General features: G+C 44.7%; 3 protein-coding genes across 5 annotated transcripts in view; 2 read left to right on the top strand and 1 right to left on the bottom strand.

The window, feature by feature from the left end:
• Nucleotides 1–9,532, bottom strand: ccdc80l1 (coiled-coil domain containing 80 like 1). 2 transcript variants are annotated; one of them, XM_065023311.1, is made up of 9 exons: nucleotides 9,103–9,528; nucleotides 8,379–8,827; nucleotides 6,679–8,216; nucleotides 6,194–6,350; nucleotides 5,972–6,108; nucleotides 5,550–5,701; nucleotides 5,188–5,291; nucleotides 753–836; nucleotides 1–583 (listed from the first exon to the last, which is right to left on the bottom strand). In XM_065023311.1, the coding sequence occupies exons 1-9, from the start codon at nucleotides 9,207–9,209 to the stop codon at nucleotides 279–281; spliced, it is 3,033 nt and encodes a 1,010-aa protein (XP_064879383.1). In that variant the 5' UTR covers nucleotides 9,210–9,528; the 3' UTR covers nucleotides 1–278. The 2 variants fall into 2 exon arrangements, with proteins under 2 accessions (XP_064879383.1, XP_064879382.1); XM_065023310.1 differs by having other exon boundaries at nucleotides 6,679–8,827; nucleotides 9,103–9,532.
• A 1,209-nt stretch (nucleotides 9,533–10,741) lies between these two features.
• Nucleotides 10,742–12,532, top strand: faimb (Fas apoptotic inhibitory molecule b). Its single transcript, XM_029645118.2, has 4 exons — nucleotides 10,742–11,076; nucleotides 11,185–11,413; nucleotides 11,872–11,921; nucleotides 12,088–12,532. The coding sequence occupies exons 1-4, from the start codon at nucleotides 10,960–10,962 to the stop codon at nucleotides 12,235–12,237; spliced, it is 546 nt and encodes a 181-aa protein (XP_029500978.2). The 5' UTR covers nucleotides 10,742–10,959; the 3' UTR covers nucleotides 12,238–12,532.
• Nucleotides 12,533–13,225: 693 nt separating this feature from the next.
• The window catches only part of agap1 (ArfGAP with GTPase domain, ankyrin repeat and PH domain 1), a 297,905-nt gene continuing 286,800 nt past the window's right edge, over nucleotides 13,226–24,330 (top strand). For both annotated transcript variants that reach the window (XM_065023309.1, XM_065023307.1), the window contains exon 1: nucleotides 13,226–14,351. In XM_065023309.1, the coding sequence (XP_064879381.1) occupies nucleotides 14,189–14,351 (163 nt within the window). In that variant the 5' untranslated portion in view covers nucleotides 13,226–14,188. The remainder of the gene's footprint in view (nucleotides 14,352–24,330) is intronic.

Raw genomic sequence — 24,330 nt, 5'->3', positions numbered from 1 at the left:
GCAATTGCCAAATGTTTTTAATCTGAAATCTCCATTCTCCCTGTGAAACAAATCATACATTCAAAAATATATGGAAGAAAAAGTATGCTGCATTTTCAAAATCTATTATAGAAAAGTCAATTCTTATAAAACAACGTCACAGTTATCAAAATGCAAAAAAAAGCCTTCAAGAAATGCCATTCATACAATGGCTTCATATAGTTCATGGGACAAGGCCACAACCAGGCCTCAATAGAAAATTTAACACATCCTAAGGGGAACATCCTATTCTCAATCCTTTAGTAACCATATCCACGGTGGTAACCATCCGGGTCTCTGTCATGACCGTAGCCCCCATACTCATCCTCAGGACAGCGCATGCCAAGGGACTGCTGGATAGCCATCTCCTGTCTGCGGAGCTGCATGGAGTCAACCAGGTCATATATGATGGACATGGACCACATGGGAGACGGGTACCAGGACTTGACGTTGCCGTCTTTCCCCACCAGCAGCATAGAGAAGTACTCTGGGCTGACCTGGAAGTAGTTCCTGATGTCCTGCACCAGAGAGGGAGAAACGTCCTCACGTTCCACAGTGGCAGTCCCTGTGACACAGGCAGGGTTGAGGGGTTAACTTGAATTGATTTCATACATTAAGAACAACAATGTTTAGAAGAAGAATGGAAGAAGAAGAAGACTTAAACCTAAATCAAATCTTCAGTTATATAAGCTCAGGATTTTCCCACCAAAATGGGAACAGTAACTGTTTCTTACCGTTGATTGGGTATAGCTCAAGGGTCCCGCCCATATCCTCCATGTCCTTTCCAATCAGTTTCAGCACAGACAAGTGGCGCAGGCCTGAGTAGAGCCAGGTGAAAACACGTCATTTCACATTACACCACTGCACCTCTTACGCCTAATATCAAACCCCTTTCAAACAAAGCCCTAGCGCCTTCCCAAAGATATCTAGTACATGTGAAGGTATGGATATAGGTGTAAGCAGTGGTTTTAATTTAACTAGGCAAGTCAGCTCAGAACAAACTCTTATTTAAAATGACAGCCTACCCCCGGCCAAACCCTAACGACACTGGGCCAATTATGTGCCGCCCTATGGGACTCCCAATCACGGCCGGTTGTGATACAGCCTGGAATTGAACCAGTGTCTGTAGTGACGCCTCGAGATGCACAGCTTTAAACCGCTGCGCCACTAAGGAGCCCAAATAATACTATTCAGGGAAGTAGAATGGAGGGTACAGTATAATACTACACAGAATGGAGGGTACAGTATAATACTATACAGAATGGAGGGTACAGTATAATTCTATACAGAATGGAGGGTACAATATAATTCTATACAGAATGGAGGGTACAGTATAATTCTATACAAGGTAGTAAAATGGAGGGTACAGTATAATACTATACATAATGGAGGGTACAGTATAATACTATACAGGGTAGTAGAATGGAGGGTACAGTATAATACTATACATAATGGAGGGTACAGTATAATACTATACAGGGTAGTAGAATGGAGGGTACAGTATAATACTATACAAGGTAGTAGAATGGAGGATACAGTATAATACTACACAGAATGGAGGGTACAGTATAATACTATACAGAATGGAGGGTACAGTATAATACTATACAGAATGGAGGGTACAGTATAATACTATACATAATGGAGGATACAGTATAATACTATACAGGGTAGTAGAATGGAGGGTACAGTATAATACTATACAAGGTAGTAGAATGGAGGATACAGTATAATACTACACAGAATGGAGGGTACAGTATAATACTATACAGAATGGAGGGTACAGTATAATTCTATACAAGGTAGTAAAATGGAGGGTACAGTATAATACTATACAGAATGGAGGGTATAGTATAATACTATACAGGGTAGTAGAATGGAGGGTACAGTATAATACTACACACAATATACAGTATAATACTATACAGGTAGTAGAATGGAGGATACAGGTACAGTATAATACTATACATAATGGAGGGTACAGTATAATACTATACAGGGTAGTAGAATGGAGGGTACAGTATAATACTATACATAATGGAGGGTACAGTATAATACTATACAGGGTAATAGAATGGAGGGTACAGTATAATACTATACAGAATGGAGGGTACAGTATAATACTATACAGGGTAATAGAATGGAGGATACAGTATAATACTATACAGAATGGAGGGTACAGTATAATACTATACAGGGTAATAGAATGGAGGATACAGTATAATACTACACACAATGGAGGGTACAGTATAATACTAAACAGAATGGAGGGTACAGTATAATACTATACAGGGTAGTAGAATGGAGGATACAGTATAACACTATACAGAATGGAGGGTACAGTATAATACTATACAGGGTAGTAGAATGGAGGATACAGTATAATACTACACAGAATGGAGTACAGTATAATACTACACAGAATGGAGGGTACAGTATAATACTATACAGAATGTAGGGTACAGTATAATACTATACAGGGTAGTAGAATGGAGGGTACAGTGTAATACTATACAGAATGGAGGGTACAGTATTATACTATACAGAATGGAGGGTACAGTATAATACTATACAGAATGGAGGGTACAGTATTATACTATACAGAATGGAGGGTAACAAACTGCATTAGCTATACAGAATGGCCCTGTCCGGGGGTGTCCTCGGATGGGGCCATAGTGTCTCCTGACCCCTCCTGTCTCAGCCTCCAGTATTTATGCTGCAGTAGTTTATGTGTCGGGGGGCTAGGGTCAGTTTGTTATATCTGGAGTACTTCTCCTGTCCTATTCGGTGTCCTGTGTGAATCTAAGTGCGCATTCTCTAATTCTCTCCTTCTCTCTTTCTTTCTCTCTCTCGGAGGACCTGAGCCCTAGGACCATGCCCCAGGACTACCTGACATGATGACTCCTTGCTGTCCCCAGTCCACCTGACCGTGCTGCTGCTCCAGTTTCAACTGTTCTGCCTTATTATTATTCGACCATGCTGGTCATTTATGAACATTTGAACATCTTGGCCATGTTCTGTTATAATCTCCACCCGGCACAGCCAGAAGAGGACTGGCCACCCCACATAGCCTGGTTCCTCTCTAGGTTTCTTCCTAGGTTTTGGCCTTTCTAGGGAGTTTTTCCTAGCCACCGTGCTTCTACACCTGCATTGCTTGCTGTTTGGGGTTTTAGGCTGTGTTTCTGTACAGCATTTTGAGATATCAGCTGATGTACGAAGGGCTATATAAATAAATTTGATTTGATAATACTATACAGAATGGAGGGTACAGTATTATACTACACAGAATGGAGGGTACAGTATAATACTATACAGAATGGAGGGTACAGTATTATACTATACAGAATGGAGGATACAGTATAATACTATACAGAATGGAGGATACAGTATTATACTACACAGAATGGAGGGTACAGTATAATACTATACAGAATGGAGGGTACAGTATAATACTATACAGAATGGAGGGTACAGTATAATACTATACAGAATGGAGGGTACAGTATAATACTATACAGAATGGAGGGTACAGTATAATACTATACAGAATGGAGGGTACAGTATTATACTACACAGAATGGAGGGTACAGTATTATACTATACAGAATGGAGGGTACAGTATAATACTATACAGAATGGAGGGTACAGTATAATACTATACAGAATGGAGGGTACAGTATAATACTATACAGAATGTACAGTATTATACTACACAGAATGGAGGTACAGTATTATACTATACAGAATGGAGGGTACAGTATAATACTATACAGAATGGAGGGTACAGTATTATACTACACAGAATGGAGGGTACAGTATTATACTACACAGAATGGAGGGTACAGTATTATACTACACAGAATGGAGGGTACAGTATTATACTACACAGAATGGAGGGTACAGTATTATACTACACAGAATGGAGGGTACAGTATTATACTACACAGAATGGAGGGTACAGTATTATACTACGCAGAATGACCTCTCTCTCTGTCTGAGAGACAGAGCCCAATTTCTGCAATGTGGCCAAACTGAGTCCATGAAACATTTCCCAGTAGAAGTACTAAAGACATGCATACAACTGAAGCTCAACGGTCTTGTTTAGTTCCTTTCACTGTGCTCGCTAGATTCCTTTCCCAAATGACAAATGTTTCTAATTTGCAGATTTCATCCCAGTACTATTAATGTCCTCCACAGAAAGACTGTGTTGGCAGCTAAACAATAGCCTGTCCTCCCAAACTAAGAACCCTGTTTTTCATCAGTACGAGACCAACATGAGTAGTTGACCACATTGTCTACAACAGGCTCAAAACCAAATACCAAACATTCTGGCGAGTCTCAAGAGACCTCTATCGTAACCCAGCTTTAGAGTGGTGTCTATTTTCTAACCTGAACAATTCAGGCATGTTATAGCTAAACACCAAAAAATCCAGTTTTGTTTGTTTGCATAGCTAATGCAGTTTGTTACATATTTCGCAACAGTTAAAACTAATTGTGACAGACTCTGCAAGCTACAAATACGTTGACATTCCATGAGATTATCTTCTGTTAATAGTTCTGTTAGTAGTTCATTTGAACTCTGAACAGATATATCCTGATGCTTGTACAGCATGGCTCGTTGGACCAACAGTGACCAACAGTGACAGACAGTAACAACAAGGGATGAGGACAGTGTGTTTCAGGAGTGGTATTTGAGAGATAACCCTCCCTGCACTATCTCTATAAGCTTGAGGATCAGAGTGAGCTGGTGAGTTATTCAGGAAATATGTCTGCTCTTGAACGTAACAGGCAAAACATTTTTTGATCATGTTTTATTATCACATACACCAGATAGGAACAGTGAAAAGTGTTGTTTTACAGGGTCAGCCATAGTAGTACAGCACCCCTAGAGTAAATTAGGGTTAAGAGCCTTGCTCAAGAGCACATTGGCAGATTTTTACCTTGTCGGCTCAGGTATTCAAACCAGCAACCTTTCAGTTACTGGCCCAACACTTTAACCGCTACGCTACCTGTCACCCTAGTTGACCAAAGTGTGGCCACACATTCTGAACATCTCCGCAGAAGGGAGTGAAGCAGCCAAGACAAACACTTAGGGGCCCCAGTGAAATCATCAACAAACGTCTAATGTACCGTACAGGCCTGAGACAACAGCGTGACAGCACTACTCACCCAGATTGCAGGCCTGGCTAGTCAGGGCGTAGAGCTGCTGCTGATAGGCCCATTCCTCGTCGTCAGAGGAGGAGATCACAAACAGCCTGCGTCTCCAGCGGAACCTAGAGAAATATAAACACAGAACAAACAATGGCATCAAATATATACAAACAAAATTCCACAAGCCTTTGAGAAGAACAAAAAGGTTACAAATGCATTTCTTTATTTATTTGCATATACATGTTCGACCAGGAGCACACAGGATGTCAGTGTCAGTTTTAGGCGAGTGTATTTGTCAGTTGTGTTGACTTGAAACTGCAGTCACACAGTCTTATATTGCAATTGCATCGTCCTAGATAATAAGAAAAGCCCACTAGTACCGTGAGAGGAAGTTCTCCAGAGATTTGGATTTGTCTTCTTTCTTACACGTCACTCCTTGCCTCTTCTGCTGTTCCATCTCCTTGATGCGAGAAGAGAATGTGTCTATGTAGTCAAACACAGCCGTCATGGCGATGGGCACCTCATATTCTTGCTGTGAATGGGGACAGAAAACCATATCACCCATCTTTAGGCAGAAAAAAGTGTTACGGATGATACTGTATCAATTCACTGCAGTAAAATGGAGCTATTGAAGCGCTCAACCGAAATGGTGGATTTTCACTCAGACATAGGACCGAAAGGTTAAACGCTCTTTCATCAAAATAAGAAGGTCATCCAGGATGCACAATACTAAGTAGCAGTATACAATAACACATTGTAATTATACCGCAGTAAGCTTTATAGGGAAACAAGGCCAACCAACCTTCACTTTCATATCAAAGTCGGTCAGCACCATATAGTAGTCGTCAAATATCAGTCCCAACTCATTCCTCAAGGCTCTGATGAGGGGCTGGTTTGTGAAGTCCTCGTCTTTCATGCCTTTCAGAGGCTGATCCTTCTCTGTAACCACAAACTTGTATTACACTTGTCATCAGAGTAAAATAGAATTGAAAATTAGCAACAAAAAGTTCAAAACTTTACTTACCAGCCTGGTAATGGTCCATCTTCATGGTGCCATTGGTCAGAGAGCCAAAGATGGTGATAAGAGAGATTTTTCTGACACCCAATTCACACACATGCTCCAGATACTCATCTCTCTGCTGCGTGTACATAGGATTCTCCTCGTCTGGAGTACTGATCACCTGGGAGGGAAAGAAAAGTGACTGTTGTATCATGTGTCTATTCTGTTCGGTTCTATTCTATTCTGTTCAGTTCTGTTCTATTCAGTTCTATTCTATTCTGTTCAGTTCTGTCCTGTTCTATTCAGTTATATTCTATTCTGTTCAGTTCTGTTCTATTCAGTTCTATTCTATTCTGTTCAGTTCTGTTCTGTTCTATTCAGTTCTATTCTATTCTATTCTGTTCGGTTCTATTCCATTCTATTTAGTTATATTCTGTTCTAGTGTACCAATATGCCTGCTTCATATCAGATTTAATCAATACATTTATGTAATACAACAGAATACTCACAAGTAGACGTCGTCTCTTCTCAAAATGACCAAAAAAGGATACTAAGAGGTTTGGCTGTTTTGTGGGGGGCCTCTTGTTGTCTGCTTCTTTCTCCTGGTTAATAGCGGCCTTCTTCCCTGGTCTCCTGCCACGATAGAAGCCCCCATCACTGTCTTTAGTAGCCTTCAACCTTTTCTTGTCTGCTTTACTCTTTTTGCCTGATTTATCAGCCTTTTTCTTCCTCTCTGCATTGACAGGCCGCTTAACCTTGCTCTTCTTGGGGGAAGCTGTTTCCACCTGTGCATCAGAGTCAACCTTAAGTTCACTGCCCAGCTCTTCCCCTTCTTCAGTTGGTTTGTTGTTAGTGAGCTGAGTTGGAGAGGTAACAACTTGTCGGCCATGTTTGGTATCGTCGGTTGTGTCTTCTTCATATTGGTCTCTGTGGGATTCTGTAACGTCATCTATGCCATTTTTGTGGGTCTCTGAGAGGATGTAGGAGGATTTGTCTGTGGTGGGGACCTCTAGGTCCCAGTGCGGTGTTGTCTGGGGGTCCAAGGGCTTCGGAACTGTGGGTTTTGTGGTGGTTGTGGTTCGTCGTGTTGTTGTAGTTTTTGGTTTTGTTGTGGTGGTTGTGGTTCGTCGTGTTGTTGTAGTTTTTGGTTTTGTTGTGGTGGTTGGTTTTATAGTGGTGGTGGTCGTGGTTGTTGGTTTTGTTGTGGTGGTTACTTTTGTGGTCGTTGTAGTAGTTGTTGGTTTTGTTGTGGTCGTGGTTGTTTTTCTGGTGGTGGTTGTGGTTGGCTTTGCTGTAGTTATGATTGTGGTTGTTTTTGTTGTTGGTGGTGGTTTTGTTGTGGTTGTAGTTTTTCTTTTTTTTGTTCTTGTTGGTTTAGTTGTGGTGGTTGTGGTTGGCTTTGTTGTAATTGTGGTTGCCTTTGTGGTCATAGTTGGTTTTGTGGTTGGTCGGGTTGTGGTAACTGTCACAGCCTTTGGTCCTTGAGCTGGTCTCTGCACCCCTTTCCTCACTGGCACCCTCTCCACTGTAGAGTTCACTGTGACCTCTGACCCCGTGGTCAATACCTCCTGGCCCTGAGACTCAACCACCTGGCCCTCAACACCGGCCGCCTTGCACCTCTGCACGAAGCCTCTCTGCCTGGCCTTCTCCAGCTTGCGCATGTGGGTCTGGTCCATCACCTCGTACATAGCCTCCAGCCTGACTGGGTACGGATACCTCTCCTCCACCTGGAGGGTCTTCCTCAGGAGAACCATGCCAAACTTCCCCTCCTCCAGCTTCAGGAAGTTCATCAGCCTGGGGATGAGGACCGTATCCAGGGGCTCCTCCGTCACCTGTCCCTTGGCGTTGACCCGCCGCACCTTCCCGCCTCGCTCTCCCTCCTGGTGGAACATCACTATCATCTGCATGTGCCGCTCCGCCATCTGGCAGTAGACGTCCGACTTGAGGAGGGTCATCATCAGGCGATAGTAACCGTCTGAGTCATGTGGGGCGGAGATGACCAGGACCCGGTTCTTCCCTGCGAAGCTGGCCAGGACGTTGAGGGAGCCTGCGCTGCCGGGGACGGTGCGGGAGCCTGCGCTGCCGGGGACGGTGCGGGAGCCTGCGCTGCCGGGGACGGTGAGGGAGCCTGCGCTGCCGGGGACGTTGAGGGAGCCTGCGCTGCCGGGGACGGTGCGGGAGCCTGCGCTGCCGGGGACGTTGAGGGAGCCTGCGCTGCCGGGGACGGTGCGGGCTGGTGTGGACTGAGGCTGAACCGCCTCCCCTGTCACTGGTTTACTGTTGTCTTGAGATGTGCCAGTGCCACTGCCAACCTGGTTTATGGGTTTCTTTGGTTGTTGGGGTATTCTTCTGCTTGGCATCATCCTTCTGCTTGGTGGTTCTTTTCCTCTTCTTGGAGGCTCAGCTTTCTCATCTCTCTGCATTCTGTCACGATGGCTCGTCATAGGGGATACATTTATACCACCAGCGGAAGGAGCAATACTGTCAGAGTTCAGCACATTTTGTGTTCTGTTAAAAATCCCCCCCTGGAGGGATGTTCGTCGTAAGATTGTCCTTTTGAGGGTTCTCCTGTCAGAGGCCCCTGTGCTCCATACCAGCAGCAGCCATAACACACAGAGATGCAGTGTCTGTTTCATTTTTGCAGTGTCAAAGAAAAACCTACAATGGGTATAAGAAGATCGGTGAGAGAGGCATTGCCTGAAGTCCTCTGTCTTTCTGACGTTGTGTCCAGTTTTCAGATGAAATAACTGATCAGTGATTATCCATAAAAACGCTTTGTTTGAGAAGAAAAAAATAGTTCCGCAGTAGGTTATGACGTAACTGTTCAGAAAGACAAATGCCCAATCTGTCTGTTTCAATAAAGTAAACACAAACACTTGTCAACTTGTGTGCTATAATCCTGCTGAAAGTTTACATGAAAATGCACAATTTACCATTCCATTCTGGTGACAAAAAATAACTCCCCGATGATAGAAATATTGTGGCAGTCGTCCAATGCCTCCTTTCTCCGTTTCTGCAGCTGAAATGACATACATTTCATGTTCTATGTTGATGTAGACAGTGCAACCTCTGCTTACTAGGCGGCTACACGTAACGGTTCCATATATTCTGTCTATACAAAACTTACTCCATCGATTGTAACTTTAGAGGCCATTTTCCTCTTTCTAACGTCTTCAGAAGGAGAGATTTCTGGAAGTCTCAATGCGTTGTCGGCAAGGAGGGATCTTTGCCTTCCCCCTTCCAGCGCATCGAGTTACCCGAGGAAATACTATGTAACCACAAATTCCATAAGCGCTCTTTCCCCTCTGAGCACCAACCCAAGACCAAGAAAGAAACGATTTTTGCTGCGTTCACGCGCACGTCGGATCGAGAAAACTCGGAAAGGTCCGATTTACTAATTGTTTATAGCTACAGACGTGCCGCGTTCAACCAGTCAGAAAGTCGAACATTTCCGAGTTTCCTAGTACCGGCTAGCACGTGAATGCAGCATAAGTAGCGGCTCTCACGGCAAGGTTCGACACCGCCCACCGTACACATGTACACATAATAGAGCACTATAGTTATTACAACCATATCTGCTCATGAAATAATGTGGCTGCATTTATTTATGTATTACCAATGCAGCCTATATCCATAAGTTGCCATGGATGTAGTTTAAGGTTAAAATAATCAGATATGGTAGGCCCAACTATTTTATATTTTATTAGCATAATGTCAATAAAAATACATGATGGGAGTGGAATTGTATTCATATAGATTTTTACAAGAACACTTGATTATTGTTGTTTTAATAGCCAGTAAACTAAAGTTTTGGGAAGTTAGGAAGTTTTATTAAGGGAAACTAGACAGGGTAGATTTATGCCATCTACTGGCAGGCTTTGCCACAAAGTATGTTCTTAGTTTTTATTTGTTTTCGTTGTTGTAATTTTACACCATTTTTCTTCACAATTTCGTGATATCCAATTGCGATCTTGTCTCAACGGGCTCAGGAGAGGCGAAGGTCGAGTCATGCTCGCTCTTCTGTGATCGTCTGAATACCTTGGTCAACATACCAACGAATGACCGCACTGTCAATAATAACCGTAACAGTCAATAACAGTGCAATCATATATAAACTCACTATTTGTCACGCTCCAAATTCAACCAATGGGTTATAGCTATTTATTTCAGATTTATAAACTACATTTAAGCTTCTAAACTGCTTACCTCTAGGCTCTTTATATTACTAATGTTAATAATAAACCATGGGATTATTATATCGCTTTTCAAAGACCCGAAGATGCTTGAAAAAGACGCTAGAAAGATCCTTAATAAAGACGCTTTCTTTATACTGTATGTTTGATCACAAATGTGTGATTCATTTGTTGATTAGTTTGCTAATTGTGTGTGTGATTTATTTAACCTAGGACTGTCTAAAGAAGGTATAGGAATCACCTAGGCCTGTCTAAAGAAGGTATAGGCATCACCTAGGCCTGGCTCAAGAAGGTATAGTCATTCACTGTAGAAGTCTCACATACAAATGACCTCTGGCAGTAATTGGATTGAAAGAGGTCTTGCAGCAATAAGCCTCTTACAGTATTGCAGTTTGCACTTGTTGCTGAGCAGGCAGAGCAGAGCAGAGCAGATCCAGGACAGTTTGATGGACACACGGGCTAACATTGCTTAATAACGGCCTATAGGATGAGATTTGAACTACAACCTTGGTTTGAAACGAGGATAGCGTCGATGGGACATATATAATCATTTCCAGTTAGGCCTACAGGCTTTATACCCCTGCAAGGTCAGTCAAGATGATGGCCGGAGATGTTGTTGGTATCTGGGAGGTGGCGTTAAGCGATGGGGTTTACAGGATTGAGTTTGAACATGGCACGGCGACAGGGAAGAGGGTTGTTTGGATCAACAGACAGGTACGTAGGCCCTGAAACATATTCCTTCTTAAAATCTCTAAGGTGTTATTGAGTAGTCAGAGCTATGTACAGAAGGCCTATGGCTGTCTGATTTGCTGTCTTCCTCAGGAGGTGCTCAGAAGAGATTGGATGTTCAAACTGGTTGGAAAGGAGACCTTCACAGTGGGAGGCATGGAAACCAAAGCAACAGTAAACATTGAGGCTATCAGTGGCTTTACCTACGAGTACACCTTGGAGATTGATGGCAAGAGTCTCCAGAAGTTCATAGATAACAGATCCAAAGTCACTAAGACGTGGGTGCTGCAAGTGGATGGTGTTGACTGCAGGATTGTCCTTGGTAAGGCTCAAAAAACAAAAAAGCATGTTCTTCCCTATGAGCATTGAGCAATATTTCAGTGTCAATTCCAGCTACACTGTCTATTCTAAAAAGTCTATAAAAACATAGTTGGCTGTGTGTAAGGCAACATGCAGGTCAGCGCTGTTCTGAGGAGTATAATCTATTTAGGGGAACACTTTTGGGTTGGCTATTTTAAGCCATGCGAGCAACCTGATTGGAAGGGACACTGTCCTTTGTAGCCTATAGCAGAAAGCTCCATGTGACATGAATAAACAAAGCAGGGAACTCTGCACTATGTGATGTTATGATGCTCTTGTGGATGTGTAATGCACACTGGTAAATCACTAGCAATCATTCCAATGCACTGCATGGTGCTTCTGTCCTGTAGGCCTATGGTGAAAAATATGATGCAAGCAATACTAATAATATACTAAATTACTACTGTATGTTTTCAACAGAAAAGGACACAATGGATGTATGGTTCAATGGGCAGAAAATGGAGACTGAGGTACTTTTTCAACCTCATATGGAATTGAATGTGAAGTTATTGTGTCCATGTATGTTGCATAGGCCAAGGTTCTGGTTTAACATGATTCACTAATGTTTTGGTCCATACTTTAGTCATCCCAGTCCTTTATGGATATTCATGTACCGTCTCTTATTGTCGGCTATAGGGAGAGTTTGTGGATGACGGAACAGAGACACACTTCACGGTGGCAGACCATGAATGCTGCATCAAGGCTCTGAGCAGTGGGAAGAAGAGAGCTGGCATCGTCCATTACTTAATGGTGGATGGGGAAGCAGTGGCCGGGTGGACAGATTGAAGAGGACCGCTGAACTTTTCATGTCAGGAATCTGAAATGTTGGATATATCCTATGTAAATATACATGAGGAGGCAGCCTCTGGGATGAGTGAGTGGCATTGAACTAAGATATCAATTGACTCAAGGTCTCTGTACTGTTTCTAGATTTTCATAGATGGGATCAATATTTCTATGGTGAAACTAAGGAGTATTATCTTTCTGATAACGAGGTTGTGTATAAATAAGTCAATTAATCAAAGGAAATATGTAAATATTTAACATTTAAAATCAATCAATAAAATATAGCAAAACATGTTTTAGTTTTTAGTGTAATCATGTATGATCTTTGCTTGTTTATGCAGATGCTACGCTATATTGCACTAATTTGCAAGCCACATGTATCTCTTCTGAAATATGAATACCTTAGAGCTCCATATATATGGCTAAATTAATGTTATATATTGGCATATACTGTACATGTGAGTGAACATTCTTCAAATGCCGAGAAACAGATGCGCAGCCTCTGCGCAATAAGTACATTCAAGAACGCGACGCCTCTGAACCAGCCAATACGTTATATGGTTTCCGCCATAGAGACAGATTGAAAACTCTAGTGCCCAAATGAACTATCGTGCCCAAATGCCTATTTTAGCATGGGCATTGCCATTGAGGACTTTCACAATTTTAAAGAAGTCAACTGGGTGGGACTTCCTATGTGTTAATCCAGGTCACCAGGAGGGATCAGCCGATGAATTATACCCCGTGAAAACATTCCATAAATGCAGGTGGCAATAAATTGCTGACTTTATACCTGTTAAAACAACACACTCCAGGTGGCAGTATGCACCCGTTCAGTTTGTTTGCCAACTCATAGAAGTAGTAGAATAAGAAAATGAACTACTTCGAAATAGAGATGAACGCAATGGCTCTGCCTGTGCTCTCACAGATGCCATAATATGACAGATACAATGATGCGATGTCTATCTAAGTCTATGGGTTGCAGCAGACGTTTTCCAGTAGGAAACGTTCAGGGAATGACGTCCAATGATACAGACGGGATGGATTTCTACCCAAGAGGAAGGGGAAAGCACCTATGTTTGCCGATCAACTAGAGCAATCTGTAAAATATATATTGCTCTCATCGCAATAAGTAGCCACATTTGTATTGTGTCTTGGAATTTTCGGCAACTGCATGCGCCCAGTGTTTGGACCAAATCCGGACTGTGGGGGGAGTTTTGCGCCTGCTTTTGCACGCTAAACAAAACAACGAACGAGGACTTGGCTGCGCAGAACACACATCCAGCCACGATTAGTAACTATTTAGCTAGTTATGTAGATTGCTTTTGGCAGGTTTGTCTGGGTACATAACTACATTGGTTTATTTGCATGTTTGTGAAGAAAAGCTCAAACAGATTGTTCGGTCTAAGGAGAGAATGATAGGGGTTTGAGAAATTCAGAGTTTTGTCCCCGGCTTGGACGTTAGCTACTGCTAGCTACCGAGTTAGCAAATGCCAAAGGGCCTATTTAGCAAGCGTTTTCAAACCTTTCCAGCGTTTGAGAGTTATGACATGACTGCAGTACAGTACTTACCTGTTTGCTGGATTGCTACTATTCATACACACGCTAATATTCGTGAATAGGATTTTTACTTCCACACTCCGTGAGGGACGGAGCAAGATTATGGGGAAGCGTTGCTCAGCCGACTACTACTGTCACTCCTCCAGGATTTCGAATCAGGAGAGCCCGGGTCGGTTGTTTGGACTCACTGATAACCAGCTAGCTACATGGACTCACTGACAAGTAACTGCTGTTTCATTTCAAGCCATATTTGCAGTTTGAATCAAGTAACTAGCTATCGACAAATTATTTGGCGTGCCTCACCCACAATATTGTGCTGAGGACCACACCATTTGACCAGACCAGTCAACTCGTTACCAGTCGTGAAAGGGCAAGAACAGAAACGACGCGCAAAATGAACTATCAGCAGCACCTTGCAAACTCGGCTGCCATTCGGTCTGAGATCCAGAGGTTCGAATCCGTCCATCCAAACATCTACTCCATATATGAACTGCTGGAGCGCGTGGAAGAGCCCATCCTGCAGAATCAGATTCGAGAACATGTCATCGCCATTGAAGGTAAGGCAGTAGGGTTGCATGTAGCCGTCGCTACAGGTGACATCGGTACATCACCATAACATGCTCTGCACTCTCTAATCCTCTCTAATCTGTTTACTGCTGTGGTGTCGGAGTGTTGTATCATTTTAACATGGTTACATCATGGCAGAGCTGCTATGTTGTATGAATGAATGAATGAATGTATAGGCCTTGGTTCCCTGATTGTCAATCAACAATTGATTTCTCTATTGAGCCGTTTCAACAAGCACTTAGCCCAGCTGTATGACACTCACATAACAATCAGTAGCTTCTCATTTGAATAACTTGCATGCAGAACTACATGAGGGGAAGCTCAGACGATCTGCTTTTCAAACTTCTCACACAGCTGGGCAGATGTTGGGTCACCACTATGTACTAGAAGGAGTGACATGCATTATCTCATGACCCCTTGTTAATACATTGTCCTGTTATAATGGCGTCATCATATCGCGACTCATGGCTACTGCATTTTACTCTATTGATTGACGGATGAAATGTCCAGCAGTATTGTAGTCAAGGCCTAGTATTGTTGTTGTCTGTGAGAATGGCAACCGGCTTCTCTCATTCACTGTATAGACTGTTAATTTGCATATAAATGGGTGCTGTGCGGTAGGTAGGGTAGGGAGGTGGGGAGGTAGGTAGGGTAGGGAGGTAGGTGGGGAGTTAGGGAGGTGGGTAGGTAGGGTAGGGAGGTAGTTAGGGAGGTAGGGTAGGGAGGTAGGGAGGTGGGGAGGTAGGTAGGGTAGGTAGGGTAGGGAGGTGGGGAGTTAGGTAGGGTGGGGAGGTAGGTAGGGTAGGGAGGTGGGGGGGTAGGTAGGGTGGGGAGGTAGGGGAGTTGGGGAGGTAGGTAGGGTAGGGAGGTGGGGAGTTAGGTAGGGTAGGTGGGGAGGTAGGTAGGGTGGGGAGTTAGGGAGGTAGGTAGGGTAGGGAGGTGGGGAGTTAGGGAGGTAGGTAGGGTAGGGAGGTGGGGAGTTAGGGAGGTAGGTAGGGTAGGTAGGGTAGGGAGGTGGGGAGGTAGGTAGGGTAGGGAGGTGGGGAGTTAGGGAGGACTTGCCAGACAGCCAGGTGTTGTTGACCCACTTTCCACTGATGTTGGAGCCAGCAGCAAAGAAGAGCAAGCGGAAAGTGTCACACATTGAGGTAACATAGCTGTTAACAACAAAAGGTGTTTGTGGTGAGTGTGTGGGTGTGTGACTGACTGAGGCTAGGGTTATCCCACCGACATCACTAACTATGTGTCCTACATGTACCCTCTGGACACAGTGAGGGGAGGGTGGCTACCTGCCGGGACTTGCTCTCTAGTACCTGGACCTGTCCTGTCAGAGGTACAACGGAACTGGCTGGAGTGGGCCTCCTGAATGGAGGAACTGAGAAGCGGAGTGTGGTTTGGGCAGGGGGAGATTTATTTGGTCCTCGAGTGCTGTTGGCACTGGGGATCAACATTGGCCAGGTTAATGGTACTGATTGGAGTGTGTGGGTTGAGCGGCTGTTCTTCTCACCTGGCTTGATGGTCAGTAGTAGGAGCTGAGGACTGGTTTGAACAAGCTCAGTCAGGACCACTATTGGTCTGGGGCTCCGCCAATACTCCAGAAATACCATGAAACTAACTGGTTGGGAAGGGCCCGTACGTAAGCATTTCACTGTAAATCAAATCAAATCAAATCAAATTTATTTATATAGCCCTTCGTACATCAGCTGATATCTCAAAGTGCTGTACAGAAACCCAGCCTAAAACCCCAAACAGCAAACAATGCAGACTGTAAAGTCTACACCTGTTGTTTTCGGCCCATTTCACCTATACACTTTGATATGATTTAGGGCTGTATCATATGTTCTGAGATGGGACACCTGTTGTGTTCGGCCCATTTCACCTATACACTTTGATATGATTTAGGGCTGTATCATATGTTCTGAGATGGGACATCGGTTGTGTTTGGCCCATTTCACCTATACACTTTGATATGATTTAGGGCTGTATCATATGTTCTGAGATGGGCTGCCCATTTCACCTATACACTTTGATATGATTTAGGGCTGTATCATATGTTCTGAGATGGGACACCGGTTGTGTTCGGCCCATTTCACCTATACACTTTGATATGATTTAGGGCTGTATCATATGTTCTGAGATGGGACACCGGTTGCTTTTCTCCTGGATGTTTTATTAAGTCCAGTTGTTACCATGTATGCGTGTTTTGTTTACCAAATGTTGTCGGCCATGTGTGCACTGTAGCATGTGTTCTGATTCTATTATATATTTGAATTATCTTAGAGAAGGCTAGCTCTGTCACAGTAGCCTGGAACATTCTGACAGAGATTCTAGTTCTCTAAACATGTCAGATGACCAAATGCTCTTCTGATGGAGAAACCAGCATCATGTTTGTAAACATGTGGTTGGATTGTAGATCAGGTTGGTTGGGATTAGAGCCTGGCTGTCGTTTTCAGGATCCTTGAATGACATCTCACCGAACACTTGTCTGACAGATGGCAAATCCACTCTGAAAACTGCTACGTCACACTTCCTTTATCTTTCAAACCCAGCCAGGACAACTGTCACTCCTGACAGAATGACTGATATCTAGGGAGAGAGAGAGTGATGGGAGGGAGGTGGAGAGAAACGGAAAGGAATTGAGGGAGAGGGAAGAGACAGAAAGAAACAGTGATCCAGAGAGAGCGATACGGGAGGAAGAGTGAGGGAGAGATGGGGCTGTGAGGGAGAGATGGGGCTGTGAGGGAGAGATGGGGCTGTGAGGGAGAGATGGGGCTGTGAGGGAGAGATGGGGCTGTGAGGGAGAGATGGGGCTGTGAGGGAGAGATGGGGCTGTGAGGGAGAGATGGGGCTGTGAGGGAGAGATGGGGCTGTGAGGGAGAGATGGGGCTGTGAGGGAGAGATAGGGCTGTGAGGGAGAGGAAAAGAGGATGAGATTGCACACCGAACAAAAGAGCAGTTATGTAATGCCTGCGATGGCTGACTGATGTCCTGGCTGACTGATGTCCTGGCTGACTGATGTCCTGGCTGACTGATGTCCTGGCTGTAATAATAAGTGGGGGGTGCCTTTTAAAGGGTTTTTAGTCCGTTATGCAACCATGGTGTGTGTGTATGTGCAGGTTTTTACAGAGTTGTACTGCTGAATGATGCTAATGTCACGGACACCCTATTTTCTCCATATTCGTGCACTACGTTTGATCAGGGACACTGGTCAAACGTAGTGCACAATATAGTGAATAGGGTGTCGGCGGCGGCAGGCAGGTAGCCTAGCTGTTAAGAGTGTTGGGCCAGTAAGGGAAAGGTTGCTGGTTCAAATCCCGGAGCAGACAAGGTGAAAAATGTATCAATGTGCCCTTGAGCAAGGCACTTAACCCCAATCACTCCTGATAAGAGCGTCTGCTAAATGACTAAAATGTAAATGTAAAATGTGTCATTTCAGACTCCGCGTACCCTGATCTCTGTATTCTGCTGCATTTGTTCCTGCTATATCACATCCATCCCCAGACAGCAGTACAGCACAACATCACACTGCTCTCCCCCACATTCTGACTGCTGAGGTGAGGAAGGAACTGACACAATGTTCTGTTTCCCAGTAAAATAATCGTTTTTTTGTTTTTGCTGACCAGTTTTGCATTGTTCTGTTGGCACCAAGTGGCTGGTTCAGTAATGTTCTCAGTTAGTCAGCATCATGGTCTTTGTCATACAGAAACATTATGGCTACTCTTTAGAATGATCAATCAATGAATCATCAGGATGCCATCATCGGTAAGGAAAGGACTTTGTAGTTTGTACTCCATAAATGTCAGACTGCGTTTCCTACCTCAGTCTATGCATTGAGGTCGCTAGAGATGATTGTTACCACGAAGCAAAGGTCCTGTTTGTGACATGGTTGATGCTAACATGCTTCTGACACATGCTGAGATTCCTTCACATTTATGCTCCTCACCAGACAGACAGGTAACATGATCTCTGGCCTCCCCACCAGGCAGACAGGTAACATTATCTCTGGCCTCCCCACCAGGCAGACAGGTAACACGATCTCTGGCCTCCTCACCAGGCAGACAGGTAACATTATCTCTGGCCTCCCCACCAGGCAGACAGGTAACATGATCATCTCTGGCCTCCCCACCAGGCAGACGGGTAACATGATCATCTCTGACCTCCCCACCAGACAGACAAGGAACATGATCTCTGGCCTCCCCACCAGGCAGACAGGTGACATGATCTCTGGCCTCCCCACCAGGCAGACAGGGAACATGATCTCTGGCCTCCCCACCAGGCAGACAGGGAACATGATCTCTGGCCTCCCCACCAGGCAGACAGGGAACATGATCTCTGGCCTCCCCACCAGGCAGACAGGGAACATGATCTCTGGCCTCCCCACCAGGCAGACAGGGAACATGATCTCTGGCCTCCCCACCAGGCAGACAGGGAACATGATCTCTGGCCTCCACACCAGGCAGACAGGGAACATGATCTCTGGCCTCCCCACCAGGCAGACAGGGAACATGATCTCTGGCCTCTCCACCAGGCAGACAGGGAACATGATCTCTGGCCTCTCCACCAGGCAGACAGGGAACATGATCTCTGGCCTCCCCACCAGGCAGACAGGGAACATGATCTCTGGCCTCCCCACCAGGCAGACAGGGAACATGATCTCTGGCCTCCCCACCAGGCAGGGAACATGATCTCTGGCCTCCCCACCAAGCAGACAGGGAACATGATCTCTGGCCTCCCCACTACCCCTGAGTGTACAAAACATTAGGAACACCCCTTTTCCCTTCATAACTGCCTCAGTTCCTCAGGGCCTGGACTCTACAAGGTGTCGAAAGCGTTCCACAGGGATGCTGGCCAATGTTGACTCCAATGCTTCCCACAGTTGTCAAGTTGGCTGGATGTCCTTTGAGTGGTGAACCATACTTGATACACACGGGAAACTGTTGAGTGTGGAAAACCCCAGCAGCGTTGCAGTTCTTGACACAAACCGGTGCACCTGGCACCTACCTCCATACCACTTAAATCTTTTGTCTTGCCCATTCACCTTCTGAATGGCACACACACACACAATCTGTGTCTCAATTGTCCCAAGGCTTAAAAATCCTTCTTTAACCCGTCTTCTCCCCTTCACCTACACTGATTGAAGTGGATTTAACTGGTGAAATCAATAAGGGATTTATAGATTTCACCTTCATTCACCTGTATATCGGGATATTACTTCTGACAAAATATTGTACTGTTTTGACAATATGACAATATTATTTTTGCTCTACTTGGCTGTACCTGCACTAAAACTCCAGTATGTTTCCTTCATAGTTTCATAGTTTGTTCTCATCTTCTTTTTAAATAGTAAGACATGTTTTCAGCACTTTTATTTCCCCGACTGATCAAAAGCAGTTCTCATGTCTCTCCCTCGTCCCTCTGCAGCAGACATATGGTGAGCAACATGTTTGGAACATCGAAATCGCAATAAAAATCACAGTATCAAATCGCAATACATTGAGAAACGCAATACATATAAGAATCATGAGAATCACATAACATATCGGCACCTAAGTATGGTGATAATATGGTATCGTGAGGTCCCTGGCATTTCCCAGCCCTAGCAGGCAGGTAACCTGATCTCTGGAGGTTGTTGTTTACACATGTTATGTAGTCTACAGTTCACATGGTGCTTCATGTCTCCATGCATAGGCTATCAGATCTCTTCAGCAACCTGTGTGTCTACCTCGCTGTGGAATCCCTCCTTTAGTGTAACCTGGTGTGAAACAAACCAGAGCCTCACTGTGATCAGTGGATCAGTATTACAACAGCTCCCCACAGTGGGTTAACCACCTGGACCCCCCTCACTGGGCGGACCGGGCGGCACGCTGCAGTCCTCCAATCTAACCTATGACCAGATCCTAGGCTAATAAAGGAGAGGACAGATAAGAGGAATGGGACAAAGATGGGAGAGATGAGGCTGATAAAGGCCAGTGCTTGAAGGGATAATAATCTGTAGGAAAAGGTCAAATCATCTGTAGAGGCTAACAATAGTGTGTGTTAGATGAACAGCAGGACATGGAGATAAAAGCTCTCTCTTTCTTGTTGTGTAGCAGCTGGCTTAGCTTTTCCCTCCTCCCCCTATGATGCAGAGCACAGTCTCAGGGGCCTTCTCATTGGACAGTGCTGAGGTAAAGTCACCTATGAGTGGCTGTGTGGCTCAATTTATCCTGCCCGCTGCTCTCGCTGTCATCGCTTTCTCTCATCCAGGAGCTGGGAAAACACACACACACACACACACACACTGCCTGCCTCCAGGGCGCCATTAGGGAGATGCAGTCATCAGCCATCCATGAGTTTGTTAGCTGGATGCTACTCAGGATGCATCAGCAACCACAACAGACACACACGTACAGTCAACCCACAATTTTTGAGTTTCAGACAGTCTGTGACCCATGTATTTTTATGGGTAAGGCTCGTTCCTTCCCCATCAAACCAGTATGACTCCTTCCTCTCACACAGGCTTCATCCCCTCCTGCTGACATGGAAGGCATTTACATTTTGAGGACCATTAAGTCTCTCCGAAGTGCCCACTTCCTCAGGGTCCAAGTTGTATTGAACAGACCGTTTCAATTGGACTTCGAGCCAGGGCTTTTCACGCCAGACCGCTGATCTCTTTAGATTTGATTAGAAAGGAGCCCTGGAGTGGTGCCTTGGTGGGTGAACAAGCCCCAGCTAGCAGCCTAGTAGTGAGGGAGGAGGGCATATGGGGGTCCATATGCTAAAGAGGTTCCACTGTCTAGACTGTTTACAGGGATTAAGAAACTGGGTAAACAGGACAATGCATATACAGTTATTACTTACTGGGGCCCAGTGGAGACTGGATTCATATACAGTTATTACTTACTGGGGCCCAGTGGAGACTGGATTCATATACAGTTATTACTTACTGGGGCCCAGTGGAGACTGGATTCATATACAGTTATTACTTACTGGGGCCCAGTGGGGACTGGATTCATATACAGTTATTACTTACTGGGGCCCAGTGGAGACTGGATTCATATACAGTTATTACTTACTGGGGCCCAGTGGAGACTGGATTCATATACAGTTATTATTTCCTGGGGCCCAGTGGAGACTGGATTCATATACAGTTATTACTTACTGGGGCCCAGTGGAGACTGGATTCATATACAGTTATTATTTCCTGGGGCCCAGTGGGGACTGGATTCATATACAGTTATTACTTACTGGGGCCCAGTGGAGACTGGATTCATATACAGTTATTACTTACTGGGGCCCAGTGGAGACTGGATTCATATACAGTTATTATTTACTGGGGCCCAGTGGATTCATATACAGTTAGACAGTGGAGACTGGATTCATATACAGTTATTATTTACTGTGGCCCAGTGGAGACTGGATTCATTACAGTTATTATGGCCCAGTGGAGACAGATTTAGTTATTACTTACTGGGGCCCAGTGGAGACTGGATTCATATACAGTTATTACTTACTGGGGCCCAGTGGAGACTGGATTCATATACAGTTATTACTTACTGGGGCACAGTGGAGACTGGATTCATATACAGTTATTATTTACTGTGGCCCAGTGGAGACTGGATTCATATACAGTTATTACTTACTGGGGCCCAGTGGAGACTGGATTCATATACAGTTATTACTTACTCGGGCCCAGTGGAGACTGGATTCATATACAGTTATTACTTACTGGGGCCCAGTGGAGACTGGATTCATATACAGTTATTATTTACTGGGGCCCAGTGGAGACTGGATTCATATACAGTTATTATTTACTGGGGCCCAGTGGAGACTGGATTCATATACAGTTATTATTTACTGGGGCCCAGTGGAGACTGGATTCATATACAGTTATTATTTACTGGGGCCCAGTGGAGACTGGATTCATATACAGTTATTACTTACTACAGGGACTGGCCCAGTGGGGACTGGATTCATATACAGTTATTATTTACTGGGGCCCAGTGGAGACTGGATTCATATACAGTTATTACTTACTGGGGCCCAGTGGAGACTGGATTCATATACAGTTATTACTTACTGGGGCCCAGTGGGGACTGGATTCACATACAGTTATTATTTACTGGGGCCCAGTGGGGACTGGATTCATATACAGTTATTACTTACTGGGGCCCAGTGGGGACTGGATTCATATACAGTTATTACTTACTGGGGCCCAGTGGAGACTGGATTCATATACAGTTATTACTTACTGGGGTCCAGTGGGGACTGGATTCATATACAGTTATTATTTACTGGGGCCCAGTGGAGACTGGATTCATATACAGTTATTATTTACTGGGGCCCAGTGGGGACTGGATTCATATACAGTTATTACTTACTGGGGCCCAGTGGAGACTGGATTCATATACAGTTATTACTTACCGGGGCCCAGTGGAAACTGGATTCATATACAGTTATTATTTACTGGGGCCCAGTGGGGACTGGATTCATATACAGTTATTACTTACTGGGGCCCAGTGGAGACTGGATTCATATACAGTTATTACTTACTGGGGCCCAGTGGAGACTGGATTCATATACAGTTATTACTTACTGGGGCCCAGTGGGGACTGGATTCATATACAGTTATTATTTACTGGGGCCCAGTGGAGACTGGATTCATATACAGTTATTATTTACTGGGGCCCAGTGGGGACTGGATTCATATACAGTTATTACTTACTGGGGCCCAGTGGAGACTGGATTCATATACAGTTATTACTTACTGGGGCCCAGTGGAGACTGGATTCATATACAGTTATTACTTACTGGGGCCCAGTGGGGACTGGATTCATATACAGTTATTATTTACTGGGGCCCAGTGGAGACTGGATTCATATACAGTTATTATTTACTGGGGCCCAGTGGGGACTGGATTCATATACAGTTATTACTTACTGGGGCCCAGTGGGGACTGGATTCATATACAGTTATTACTTACTGGGGCCCAGTGGGGACTGGATTCATATACAGTTATTACTTACTGGGGTCCAGTGGGGACTGGATTCATATACAGTTATTACTTACTGGGGCCCAGTGGGAACTGGATTCATATACAGTTATTACTTACTGGGGCCCATTGGGGACTGGATTCATATACAGTTATTATTTACTGGGGCCCAGTGGAGACTGGATTCATATACAGTTATTATTTACTGGGGCCCAGTGGGGACTGGATTCATATACAGTTATTATTTACTGGGGCCCAGTGGAGACTGGATTCATATACAGTTATTATTTACTGGGGCCCAGTGGAGACCGGATTCATATACAGTTATTATTTACTGGGGCCCAGTGTAGACTGGATTCATATACAGTTATTACTTACTGGGGCCCAGTGGAGACTGGATTCATATACAGTTATTATTTACTGGGGCCCAGTGGGGAGTGGATTTGTGTGGTAGACAATGCAGATTAGAGAGGCTGCCCAGTGTCTGCCCCTAGGCTGGGAATAGAGGGCACAAGTGGCTGCATGGCAGTGGAATTTATTCCAGTTATTGGCCATGTCCTGTGTGCCCATGCAGTTACAGTGAAGGGGAGAGGGGGGTGAACCACAACGTCACAGTGAAGGGTAGAGGGGAGTGAATCACAACGTCACAGTGAAGGATAGAGGGGGTGAACCACAACGTCACAGTGAAGGATAGAGGGGGGTGAACCACAACGTTACAGTGAAGGATAGAGGGGGTGAACCACAACGTCACAGTGAAGGATAGAGGGGGTGAATCACAATGTCGCAGTGAAGGGTAGGGGGGTGAACCACAACGTCGCAGTGAAGGGTAGAGGGGGTGAATCACAACTTCACAGTGAAGGATAGAGGGGGTGAATCACAACTTCACAGTGAAGGGTAGAGGGGGGTGAATCACAACTTCACAGTGAAGGGTAGAGGGGGGTGAATCACAACTTCACAGTGAAGGGTAGAGGGGGGTGAATCACAACTTCACAGTGAAG

Source organism: Oncorhynchus nerka, linkage group LG2 (genome assembly GCF_034236695.1).
Source record: "Oncorhynchus nerka isolate Pitt River linkage group LG2, Oner_Uvic_2.0, whole genome shotgun sequence".
Lineage (NCBI taxonomy): Eukaryota > Metazoa > Chordata > Actinopteri > Salmoniformes > Salmonidae > Oncorhynchus > Oncorhynchus nerka.
The sequence above is the reverse complement of the archived record's forward strand: the minus strand, read 5'-3'. Positions and strand labels throughout refer to the sequence as shown.